At 39.9% G+C, this 12,119-nt stretch overlaps 1 protein-coding gene across 1 annotated transcript in view; it reads right to left on the bottom strand.

Annotated features, from left to right (window-relative positions):
• Window positions 1–617: 617 nt before the first annotated feature.
• GLG1 (golgi glycoprotein 1) overlaps window positions 618–12,119 on the bottom strand; it is a 78,344-nt gene continuing 66,842 nt past the window's right edge. Inside the window, exons 15-27 of the mRNA XM_026856974.1 lie at window positions 11,195–11,257; window positions 10,388–10,501; window positions 9,899–9,987; window positions 8,883–9,000; window positions 7,816–7,908; window positions 7,127–7,264; window positions 5,661–5,784; window positions 5,179–5,321; window positions 4,855–4,956; window positions 4,092–4,199; window positions 3,347–3,467; window positions 1,361–1,467; window positions 618–882 (exon numbers count right to left, since the gene is read on the bottom strand). Of these exons, the coding sequence (XP_026712775.1) occupies window positions 715–882; window positions 1,361–1,467; window positions 3,347–3,467; window positions 4,092–4,199; window positions 4,855–4,956; window positions 5,179–5,321; window positions 5,661–5,784; window positions 7,127–7,264; window positions 7,816–7,908; window positions 8,883–9,000; window positions 9,899–9,987; window positions 10,388–10,501; window positions 11,195–11,257 (1,488 nt within the window). The 3' untranslated portion in view covers window positions 618–714. The remainder of the gene's footprint in view (window positions 883–1,360; window positions 1,468–3,346; window positions 3,468–4,091; window positions 4,200–4,854; window positions 4,957–5,178; window positions 5,322–5,660; window positions 5,785–7,126; window positions 7,265–7,815; window positions 7,909–8,882; window positions 9,001–9,898; window positions 9,988–10,387; window positions 10,502–11,194; window positions 11,258–12,119) is intronic.

Genomic DNA, 12,119 nt, shown 5'->3' with positions numbered 1-12,119 from the left:
TTGTACAGCTCGCATAAGTATTTGATCCTGGTCAGTATTTTATTCTATCTTGCAAGTGGCAGAGGAAGAAAGGGAGGGCATCTTTTCAGCCAAAAAAAATCCACAGTCACAAAAGCAGGATATTCACTAGAAGGTGACACCAGCAACTGGTGTCCTTAGGTTGTCCAAGACTATGCTCTGAAGATGCTTTACATGAGATGAGCAAGATGTCCAAAACAAGGCCAACTGTGGTGTAAGATGCAATTTACCCTTTAATTTCCTGCCTCAATTTCACCCAGCCACAGAGGACGACTAGATTTCAGTATGAACCATTACCTAAATCATATAGTCGGTATGCAGATATATGTCTTTCTTTAAAAATTTACTTAAAAACTGCTTGAGCTGCAGGTCATATCAGTCTGGTTTGAAAAGTGAAGGCAGTTCCAACAGTACAATAGAGACTTGTCTACAGGCAGGTAAACGAGAGTCTGCTAACAAAGGGGTAACAAAAGCTGCTGGCTGGGCTGCCAATGTTGCACACAAACTTTCATAGGATGAAGATGCTGTGGATGAGATCCAGGATGGGAAAACTGAGCCAACACCTGCTGCTGTTCTAAATTTTTTTTTTTTTTTTTTAAATTCTCCTCTCAGAAGAGGGGTTGGGTAGACTATACAGAGGAGGGCTGTACAAAACTGGGCACTGGGCAGGCATTTCTTCAGCAGGCAATCCAGGCTCTACCTGTCCTTGAGCTCTCTTGTCACCCGCTTGGTGATGCGTCCACACATCAGGCCGATGAGGAAGAGTACACAGATGCCAACCGTGATCACAGACAGTATGTAATTCTTGGACGGAGAGGTCATAACTTGCATGGCAAGGTCAGAAAAGCCTTCTGCTGGGGCAACCTGGAGGTGAGAAGGGAATAAATGAGCCAAGCTGTGCTTTCCATGTGACCTTCAGCCTTGGCATTCATCAGATTTAGTCTCTGGTACTGCTATTGCCTCCCATCACATCAGACTGGCCTGAGCCACAAACAAGCATGCCTGCAATGGTTCATCTGGAGGCACTTCTGCTCAGGAGACAGCTTTATAACAGGAAGTTCTGCTGACCCTATTTTATTGCCCCAGACATCCTCTACAGGACACCAACCAAGCCCTCTGTGCACAAGAGGCAGTTTAACTCTGCACTGTTGAGGAGGATGCATCTCAGACACTGAGTGAAATATACAAGTTCAAAAAAGGAGACCCGACTTCAATTTTTCTGGACCAAACTCAAAATGCTAAACATCAGACACAAGAACTTCATTACAGTTGAAGTTTTTCATAAATAGCTTGCAACAGAAAGATCCAATGCAAGAAAAAAAGAAATCATTTATATATTCACCTTTGCGGCATAGCTCCACATTTCAATACGATCGTTAAGGCGTTTCTTGCATTCAGGCTGCAACCTCACACGCTTATCTTCCAGAGCCTCCATTAGGCATGACATTTCTGTAATGTGCAGAAGATGGTGTTACAAAACAGAAAGAGTGGCTTCAACATGTTATGGAAAGGCTGCTGAAAAGGGACACTTCAATTCTCATAAAGGCCGATGGTTACACAGCTTTCTAAACAGACTAGCCAGCCTGATAGGCTATATACAAAGCCCTGTTGCAACCCTGAAGCTAGCAACTTCAATAAGATTAATGATTAATACTGCATTTTAAGGCACAAGCAATTTTGACTTCCAAAAAGAAATTACAGTACATATCCAAGATGTAATTCATGTGATTTACGTGAAATTTTATAAAGTATTACAAATTTGCACCTTCAATGAGCTGTTCTCTAAATTCTGTGCCACTACCCTTTAGAGAGAACTAAAATCAAATTCAGCTTAGGACAAAACACAGTGTTATCTCTCCTTAGGCTTGTTAGGAGTTTCGTTTGATCAACAAAATATTTTGGAAACGTTAGCTTCCTGAGTTTTCACACAGTCCTGTGAAAGGAAATGGGATCACAATGTTCTGGGTGCCAACAGAGTGTCTTGGCTAACTCATAAGTTCTTTTATATGCTCATATCAGACACTGACATAAAATTTTGTATTTTGTACTTATGCTGCCTTACTTGAATCCTCCCTAATTGGATGCTTTCTGCTTTGCAGTGAAGAGTTACTTTTGTTCACAGCAAACAGGCTGCAAACTTTAAACTAACTCCAGACTTTTTAAACACAATTGTCAGTTCAAACACTCAAGAGGCAGATCCCTCTCTAAGCTACAGACTTCTTCATACCTTCAGTACAAACACATCAGAATACACATCAAAAGAATGATGACAAAACAGAATTTCAGAAAGGACTCAGTAACTCACATGAAATACAATGATTAGGAAAATACTTGACTGCTATTTTTAAAGCCAGATAAATTCAGAATGATGGGAAAGTTCAGAACTTTTTTCCCCACTAGATTTCCTTAAACAGCCATACATACTATTCAGCTAGCTAACATAATAGCAGTAAGAAAGTGCAAGAGCTTGACCTCAAACAGGAAAAGAATGGGTTAGAAAATGCTTAATGATGCTTCAAGTGGTCTGCACCTGCTGAACTCAGTCTTGGAGGACAGAATTGATGAAGTTTCAAAGCCTATAGGTTGCTACATGAACTTAGAAAGCATAGTAAAGATTATCTACCCTCTGTAATACTGGAAAAGAAAAAACTGGTATGTTTAAGCAGGGAAGAAAAAAAAGATCAAAGGACTTCAGTTTAATTTTATCTGTCAAAAATACTGAAACAAAGAAGCCAACCATGGACAAAGACTGACATAAAGAAGGACCAAGGAGATTAGCTAAGAATGAATCTTGTGAAACCAAACCAATTTGCTTCTGCTGTTAGAGAAGCAGCTTAGTTCTAGGGAAACTTTTGATACAGTCTGATGTAATATTGTCATAAGTAGGCTTGGGAGCTGTATCTTGTGTGAAGCTGATACAGGATGGGAGATAAACTTCACTGAAAAATGAGCCCATGTATTTCAGTCCATGTGTATTAAGAGCTCATTTTCAAAGATGTTTAACTGAGGAGGAATTTTATAGAAGGGTTATGGATCTGGTATCACACACTATTGTCAGTAACCATATGAATGATGGAATGTAAAATACACTCATTAAATTTGCAGATAAGGCTGCAAGGATATTGTATCAGGATTGAAGAACAGGTTCCTCCTTGGACATGAGGAAGGACTTCTTGATACTCATCTTCTACCACCTCTGCAGCTGTTCCACCTTATTACCTACAAAAGACTGGTGGAAATATCTTGTACTTAAGATAAAGTCGGTAAGAAAATGCAGCTTAAGGCTCTTGGGACTGAGAGGTTATACGAGTAAAGCACAAGCACTTACGGCGTCCTCTCCCTGGTGGAATGGCAGCACAGTGGTGTTTGATGTCTAGGGCACAGGCTGTGTGGAGCACTGGGTCAACAAATATATCTGCTTTGCTTTCTTTCAGCATGTTGAGTACTTCCTGGGGAGGGGGAAATACAAGTATATCTCAAAAAAAGGAGAGAGAACAAACCTCATACCACTTAATGTTTCTGTTCATCTTTGCAAATCCAGGATCATGAGAAAAACCACCACTGCTTCTGAATAAGGCTATGAATGCCGATTTAGGCTGGATTAAATGTCCTGGTTTATAAGGGTTACCAGAGTTATCTTCGTTACAATACCACTATTAATCTAAAACACAAGGTCAATATGCCAGGTTTACTTCACTTAGAACTGAAATAAAGTGCCACAGCCATAGGGCAATTCATACAGCCCTTGATCACAGCCAGTGCCTAGGCCATACCCAGCACTCAGGAAGCCTGCAACGGAGATGGCAACAGAGAGCAGATTAGTAACAAGAAACTTTGGCAACCATAATCAAGAAAGGATCCAAGCCTGAAATGCAGGCATTGTCGGCACAATTTTCACTGGCAAATTGAAACTGAATTGAATTGCTGCAGGCCAGAACTGAGCTGTGTAAGGAAATCTTCAGAGCTCTGGCTTCATACTAGCTAGAACATGGCCTGGGCTGTAGTCTGGAAAAAGATCAGACTTCTGCAGGGATGGGATGCCTTTTAGAGCACAATCAATTTATTTCCTTTACCTTCTTGCACATTTCAGTTTTTATTTTCAGCAGATTCACTTTCAGACATTCTTCCACCTGCCCAGTCTGCTCCTGAGCTGCTGCTTCTTCTGCACACAAGCTGGAAATCTATTTAGAAAAACATATTTTAACATAAGTAGTTCACAACAATCATTCAGGCTTTTAGCACATTTGTATCTCAATACATTAGTTCATCACCGGGTGCAGCTAGAGAACATGATGAGACACTTCCCCCTGCTCCGAATCCCCAGAGCCAAAGGCGGCCTGGCTCATGCAATATGCATACCCTTTAAAACCCAACAGCAAGAAGTCAATATTGCTGTATTGAGGAGAAAGGCAGGGAGAAAAACAGCACAGAAATAATGTTAAGGTAGGAAATAAGCAATACTTGAGGCACAGCTGATTTGGCTATCAAAAGTGAAAGCTCAAAAGTCTGACTGCATTCCAGTTAAGGCTGACAAGACCAGAGAACTAACATTTTTTTTTTTTTTTAAACAAGAGGAAAGCAGTATTTTTCCACAGTCACAAGTACTGTTGAGATTCCAGATGAAAAGATTAATTTCATATTAGCACTGCACAGTAAACTGCAATTCTTGAACACTGGGCAAAAGTCACAAGCAAAGAACCTGACTAGCTAGAAGCAGTTCGGAGGGTTTTTTTTTTTGTTTAATTATCAGGAGCCTTCACATTTTAAGAAACAAAAATCTGCTACGTGAAGGGAGTTTTCATCCTGAAAAAGTAGCTGTGGAGCTACTTCTCCTACCTCTTCAGAGCAGTGCATCTGGAGTTGGGGATCCAACCGATAATCAAGAGCTGATTCCTGGATAATCACACGAATTTGGTCCTCACAGTCTGGAGAGAGACGCTATTGAGCGGAGAAAGTCATTAACCCACTCAATGACCTTTATTTTCATAAATCAATCACCTTTCATTTTAACCTGCATATTACTTGTATAGGAGCATAAAAACTCATTTATGTACAGCCTGTTACACACACATTGCACAGACCACAAGCCTAAATTTGATTTGTTATTCAATGAGTGTTGCTCCGCACCGATTCTCATTTGCATGCACGGGCTCTACTTACCTGGTCTGCATATTTCAACTTCAGGCATGAGATGACTTGCCCTTCTAACTCTGTATCATCCTTGGCCCTATTCAGGATATTTTGGCAGAATTTTGGTATATCTGCTTTGCAGGCCTTCCTGAGCACTGGATTTAAACGGTAATCTAACCAGAAAAGATGACAGAACTTCATTAGAGTACACATCTCTTCAGATTACAGAATATAACACTCCAAAAGAGACTTCACAAATTTTCTGTATGCACTGTAGCACCAGTAAATTTAATTTTTTGGGGGGAAAAAATCTGTTGTGAAAAAATACTATTTTTTTCAGGAATAAAGTGGATTCAAAAAACACATGCTGACCCTCAAGAATTTGACTGAATAAAGTCAGTGTGTGCACTGTCAACCATGAAGGACAATAAAACAAAGCAAATATTCTTTCAGCCATGCAGACCACTCAACAGCTCAGGCAGGTAAATTAAGTTTGTTTCAAACGAGGATACCTGTATTCTGTGTAATCTGGCGCTTGGTAATCATTTGCTTGCATTTAGGATCCATCACTTCACTGTTCTTGTTTTGTTTCAAACACTGCAACATATTTTTTGAGTCTGCTTCTGGACAAAACCGCTACAAAAAAAAACCGCAAAAGCCCCAAGTTTCACCACTAAGCACTTAAAAGACCCACAACTATATTAATGGGAGAGAACCACCATCTGCCCAACCCAGAGGTATACACACACAGTTCCTAGCCCCAATACCCCTTATTAAAAAGAGGAGTGCTACTCTCTAAATTGACTATGGGCATGAATATCCCTGCTTATGGAGTGAGCACTAAGCCATGCAGTCCTGACTAGCTTCTAGGCACCAGCTTGTGTCAGCAGTATCAAAAGAAATTTGCTTTTAGTTTCTATTCTTAAGTTACAGCACACTTTGCAAGAAATACCCACCAAATTATTTATTGGTCTCATACTCAATTACTTTCACTCCCCTTTATTTTAGAAACTAAAAAGGGAATCTTTTTAAACCTACACACATACTGCTGTTCTGCATAAATCATCTGGCTGGACAAAGCAACAGGTAAAAGACTTCATTAGTAACACTCAGGACAAAGTAAGACCACACAGAACAAGAAAGCAGAGGAGCACTCACTGATAACTCATTTGCCCGTTCTTGCCCTGAATTCAATAGTCCAAAGTGAACCAGCTTACCCAAAATTCAGACCAAGGTACTAATTGTTTTTGTTGGAAACTAATTCTGCAGGTGTAAGATAAGGCTGTTGCATCTTCTAATCCTCACCATTTTAGTGAGATTACAGGTCTTTTTTAAAGAGCATGAGCCTATACTGGAGAACAATAAATTCTCAAGATGTTCTGCTTCGGCCACAATATGGCGTCAGGGTACTGCATACAGACCACACTTGCTAGTGTATCAGGGCTTGCAATTCTGACTACTGTGCAAGCATGTGTTGTATTAACAATCACTGATGCTTTCCACATGGTATCACCTTAAGATAGCACTTCTAATTTTAAGCTTTGCATAATTTTGCCTGCTTTATCACTCTGATGAAAGTGAGTATGCTCTGAGTCAGCAGTAAACTGAAGATGTTACTCCTCTCTGTAATCTTAACTTCACCTTTGCTAAAAGCCAATCCAAATCCAAACCAACTGCAGGAAAACTGTATTAGAAGCCTCAGTGCAGCCTTCCTCCTCCATTCTGCAGACAGTTGGGAAGACAAATTTACTAGTGCACAGGCTTTGATCACATATTTGGAGGAAGTAAAAGTTGAAAGAGAAGAGCCCTGAAGAAACCTCAGCCTGATTCAGAGTTAAGAAACAGACTGCTCTGCAAAAAACCAGTCATGCTGCTGAAACAACACAGCGGTCTTTTAATAAGCCTTTCCGGGAAGCTCAAAACTGACAGAGCTCTTATATCCCAACCTCACCCTCTTAAATGAGCACACTACCATTACCTTTATCATCTGCTTGCAGACTCTCATGAGTGTGTAGTCCAGTTCTGGATCCATCATCTCTGTCTCCTGCAGTTTAAACACCTTTTGGTGGCATCGGGTACTCAACTGCTTCTTGATTTCCTTCAAGCATTCAATAATCTACAACACAGTATTACAACCATAAAAGAGTGTTGATATGATTCTGTCCTATGCTGCTCAAAATGCACAGCTATGTGTTCCCCTAATGCCATCTTCACCTGATTTGTGCAGTTAAGTCCCCAATGACAAGATTTTATCAAAAGTCATTACTAGTGCTTATTTCCAGGACTTGCTTTAAGCTCATCTTTTCTCACAAAGATTTAAGGATATGAAGAAGGTCACCTGGCCTTCCTCCAAAACACCAGACCTCATCTTGCAGACATTATGCATAAGTAGTCTTGAGCAATATTTGCAGTAATCAGCTGCTAAAAGCTTAGAACTAGCACTAACTGAATAATGAAGTGCTCACAGCATTGCATTCACCCAAGATTAATGCTTATGAACCAGTGGAAAAAAAAAAAAAAATTTGATGTTCCAAAATACTGCCGAAAGATTTTGGTGATGCCAAAATGAAAATCTAAAGCTGTGCTCACAGGGGCAAAAGTGCTCCTCAAAAGTTTTCTGAAATGAAAGTACAAATTAAATTATAAATTATTAATAAAATCCATTACCTGAGCATTGCCATAAGGCACGTTCTGGCAGTAATTCTTGATGTCACTTTTACAAGCCTCATACAGTTCTGGTTCAAGTCTGATATCCTCAGTCTGCAGGATAAATTACAATATGAACTTTTAGGTAGGACTCTAAAGACTATTTTACTTTGTTAATATATTAACCAGAGCCATCTATTCACAAAAACCAAGCAACTCTCACATCAGGCAGGTCTCTTTCTTTGAATTTAAGGGTCTCGGGTGTGGGAAGTGATATGAGTGGAAAACCAACTTTGCAAATACATGCAGAGGATCACCTGGCTTTTTATACTGAAGAAATGGTTTAAACTGAATTTTAGAGCTGGCAAGTTGTTTCCACTGCTCCTCCCAACAGGGCATCAACACAAATGTCCAAGACCACTAAAATCTTACCTATTAATAGCCACCTATCTATCAGGTAACCTGGAGGATGTGAATGAAGTTTCCTGCTTTTAGTGAAGCCCAGCATTTGAATTTTTCCATACAAAGGCAAGCATGCTGCCTCTTCTGATATGGGCCTACTTAAGGTGATGCTTTAATGCTCAAACAATATCTACTGGACAAAGACCTTAAATGTGTATTGCTGCAAGCACTGCAGCAGGAAGCTGAGAGGCAGCCTTGCCTACCAGAACACATACTACTCCTATTTATCCACTGAGGAACTTAGAGCAGCTGGAGTCAAGTTGCTTCATCTGTGCTTCTTTCGTCAGTCTGTAAAATGAAGCTTTTATTCTCTCCTAGAGGACTTTTAAGGACATCAGCATGTGCAGCACATTGCTATCTAACATTAAATATAATCACTTCTAGCTGAAATTCCAATGACCATTTAGCTTGCCTTAGCCTTCATGAGACTATATTTAAGGCATTAGACAATCATTACTTTCACTGTGAAGGGCAATTGAGCCTCACATTGTAAGAAGAGTGGAAAAAATAAATTGGATACATCTTACAAATGAGCTGCTTTTTTTCCAGGGTGGACAAACCGGGAAGCTTTAATTGAAGGACCTTGCTAGAAGAGTGGGCAGATCAAGTGTTTCATGCATGTTTACCATCTCTAGCTCCTCAACACGCAGCTGTTTGCGGCACTTCAGAGAGACCCTGTGCTCCTTGGCATCCTGCAAAGTATCATTGCGCACAGTTGTGCTCAGACAGATCACTACATCCACCCTGCGAAAAAGAAAATAGCTTTTTATTTGTATACCCTCCACTTAGACCAGCCAAGACTGGTGTTAGATCACAACATCACAAACTGACCCAAATAATCCCAACACAAAATAAAGTCCTTGTGCATCTATGCTTACTTCTAGCTGGAGTACAGCTCTATGTAGAGTACCTGGATCACAGTTAAAACCTGTATCTGATGCTATCTAACTGGAGGCTAGACCAGCAGACAGGAAGATATTCAAAATCCCACCACAGCCCTGCCCAGCAAGATCTCTGCTCTTACATCACATGAAAACTTTAGAAAAGCTTTATTTAATCTGAGAAATAGGTGCAGGTGAATCCCTACATGGCATTGCAAACAATCCTTTTGCATTATGGGAAGGGCATTTATATCATAAAATGGAAATAGACTTGCTATCCACGAACAGGGTTGACCTTGTGTGTACCCTGACCTTGTGTGTAATTTAGCCTTACGTCACTGCAGTAGGCCATTAAAAAACCCCTTATATTGAGGTGAATAAACAAGCTAAAACAAGTGGGATATTTTCCCTCCCAGATCAGCAACTGGAACAACAGTAGCCAGTATCTAAGATGACAGTAAATCTAGCAAGGATATAAAACAACTTGGGACATGCAGTCCACTGATCGTGACCATTAGCTGTTTTCAGAGAAAGAAAAATAAAAAGAGGACAGGCTTGTACGTAAGAGTACAGAAGTCATTCTAAAGAGGCAGGCAATGCCTCTAACTTAAGCATCTGCAGAACACAGTCACTAAGGGAAAACACACAAAACAATCAGCCTTTAAAAGGAAGTCCAGCGTTTTCTCTCCGATCATGAAATATCCTCTAACTTCATTACATATTTCTACATTCAGATTGCTGTTTGGTCAGGTGCTACATACTTCTTTTTGATGTTGGGGCAAAGTTTCAGCACATCCTCCTTGCAAGCCATTTTAAACTTGTATGAGAACCTAAAATCTTTCATTTGAACCTGCAAGAAAGAAATGAGGGGAAAAAAAACAAACAACTTTGGTCACCTGGAGGAAAAAAAAAAGATGCTGCCTAAAAGAACAGCAATTGAATTACACAATCAGCAAATGCTTTTGTCCACAACTTATCACTAATGGGGAAGCAAGGGGGACACTGCACTGCTGAAGAAGCTGGCACCTATCTACCATATGCCAGGAAGGAACGAGGACCTGAAAATAAATTATCTCCAGTGACCATTTATGACCAGGCATGCAAGTACCACTATCTGAATTCACAAGAGCACTTTAAATAGTGAGAAATCAATCTCAAAGAAGGAGGGGTTTCATAACTAGCTAATTCCTGTCAACATCCTCAATGAACAGAACAGGCTTCCGTTGATAGTGGAGAAAAGTGCTGCTTACCAGCTGGAAATGAGTAACTCCTATTGCACATTTTTCATTCATTTCCTTCTGGTGTTTGTTCTGTATTAAACACTCCATCAGGTCTCCAGAATCAATCTGGTTATCTGCAACCTCCTGAAGAAGAGATGAAAGGCTTAAAAACGAGCTACTCTCACAAGTCATGATTTTTATCCTCCTTTAGCCCACTGTGACCAGGAAATAATGGAATTTACAGTCTCACTCTAATGTGAGAGCTTACACTCACCATTAACTGACCACAAGAGAGTTGTACCATGCAAGTATTCATAGATATAGTCCAGAAAAGAATCATCACAGGCACATGCCCACTTTAGACTCAGGAGAACATACTGCAGAGCCTCAATGCTTACATGAAGTATTACAGTTAGCTGCCTTCATTCCTATGTAACTACTCAATCCTAGAGCAATGAAAGAAATTATTTCAGCAATGCTAGCAGCTGCACAGAGCAGAGTGGCTAGACACCCTGCTCAAAGGCAAGGGGAAGAAAAAAAGTTTCATTTTTAACCCACTGTAAAGAGTGCTTTTTTCTCCAGCTACATGGCAATTTTCATCTCCAAACTCTAGCTTTTATGCTAGGGCTCTGACAACAGCAGGAATACTACGAGGAATACTAACAATTTTTGGTTTAGGGTGGCTTTTTAATTAGAGACTTTTGCAACTGCTTATGTTTGATTTTACTTTTGAAGTATAGCATGAACACCAAGAACTAATACTAAAAAAAATCTCTAACCTTTCCCACACAGTGTTTTTTCCCCCCAAAGATATTTATACTATTAAATAGCACTCACATGACAGAATGTCTGGATAATGGGCTCACATGCTCTCATCAGCAAGGCTTCAATTTGAATGTCCTGCAAAAAATACACAATATTTCATTTTCACAGTGAATGGACAAAAAAAAAAAGGCTCTGAAAAAAACCTGTGATAACAAGATAACAAGTTAAACTCAAGATAGTTTACAAGGGTTTTGGAAAGATGCAATTCAGAGAGCTTTGCCCTTTGGTTTTGGAAATTCTAGGGGTAAATCTTGCCAACAACACGGAAAATGCAAGACAAGCCTTCCAGCTTAAGGTAAGAGCCTGCTCTGCACAGAAACTCATTGCTTAGATATTTCAGCCAACCTTCTCCAAACTAGATGCTACAGCACCAGAAGTCACCTTACACCAAGGCAGGAGTTAAAGATTAATAATAGTTCTGAGCAAAACATTTTATAACCACTGGAAGGAAGCTTTCCCTAGGGCACAGAGTAATCTTTAAGAGGCACAGGGAAAAGTTTGGGCCAAGATAGTCAAATATGCAGCTTCATAAAATAAGTAAAGCTGATGACTTTGCTGAAAGCCTCTAATGATGCACGTGGCTGTTACTTCTTGCAAAATTTTTGGGACAGAAGGGAAGTTGCAATATGGTAATCACAACTACTTGTAAGCAAGACCAAAAAAAAAAAAAAATTAAGTCCCATGACATATCTTGACTTGAAGACTAACTGGGTTACTTGTGCAAGAAATTTTAGTTTCAGTACCATTACTGATTTTAAGCAAGAGAACTGTGATCACCTAAAATCCTGAACTGCTGTTCCATTCTCTTCCTCAAGAACCCCACATGAAAACTTACATTGTATGGGGTAGAATGGATGGTCTCTGCTTGATCAGTGCTGCATTTCTGCAGCTACTCTAACCTCACTTTTTTCATTACTATCAAAATGACACGCTTTAA

The sequence above is a fragment of the Athene cunicularia genome, assembly GCF_003259725.1.
Source record: "Athene cunicularia isolate RWA chromosome 11 unlocalized genomic scaffold, athCun1 chr11_part1, whole genome shotgun sequence".
Classification (NCBI taxonomy): Eukaryota; Metazoa; Chordata; class Aves; order Strigiformes; family Strigidae; genus Athene; species Athene cunicularia.
The sequence above is the reverse complement of the archived record's forward strand: the minus strand, read 5'-3'. Positions and strand labels throughout refer to the sequence as shown.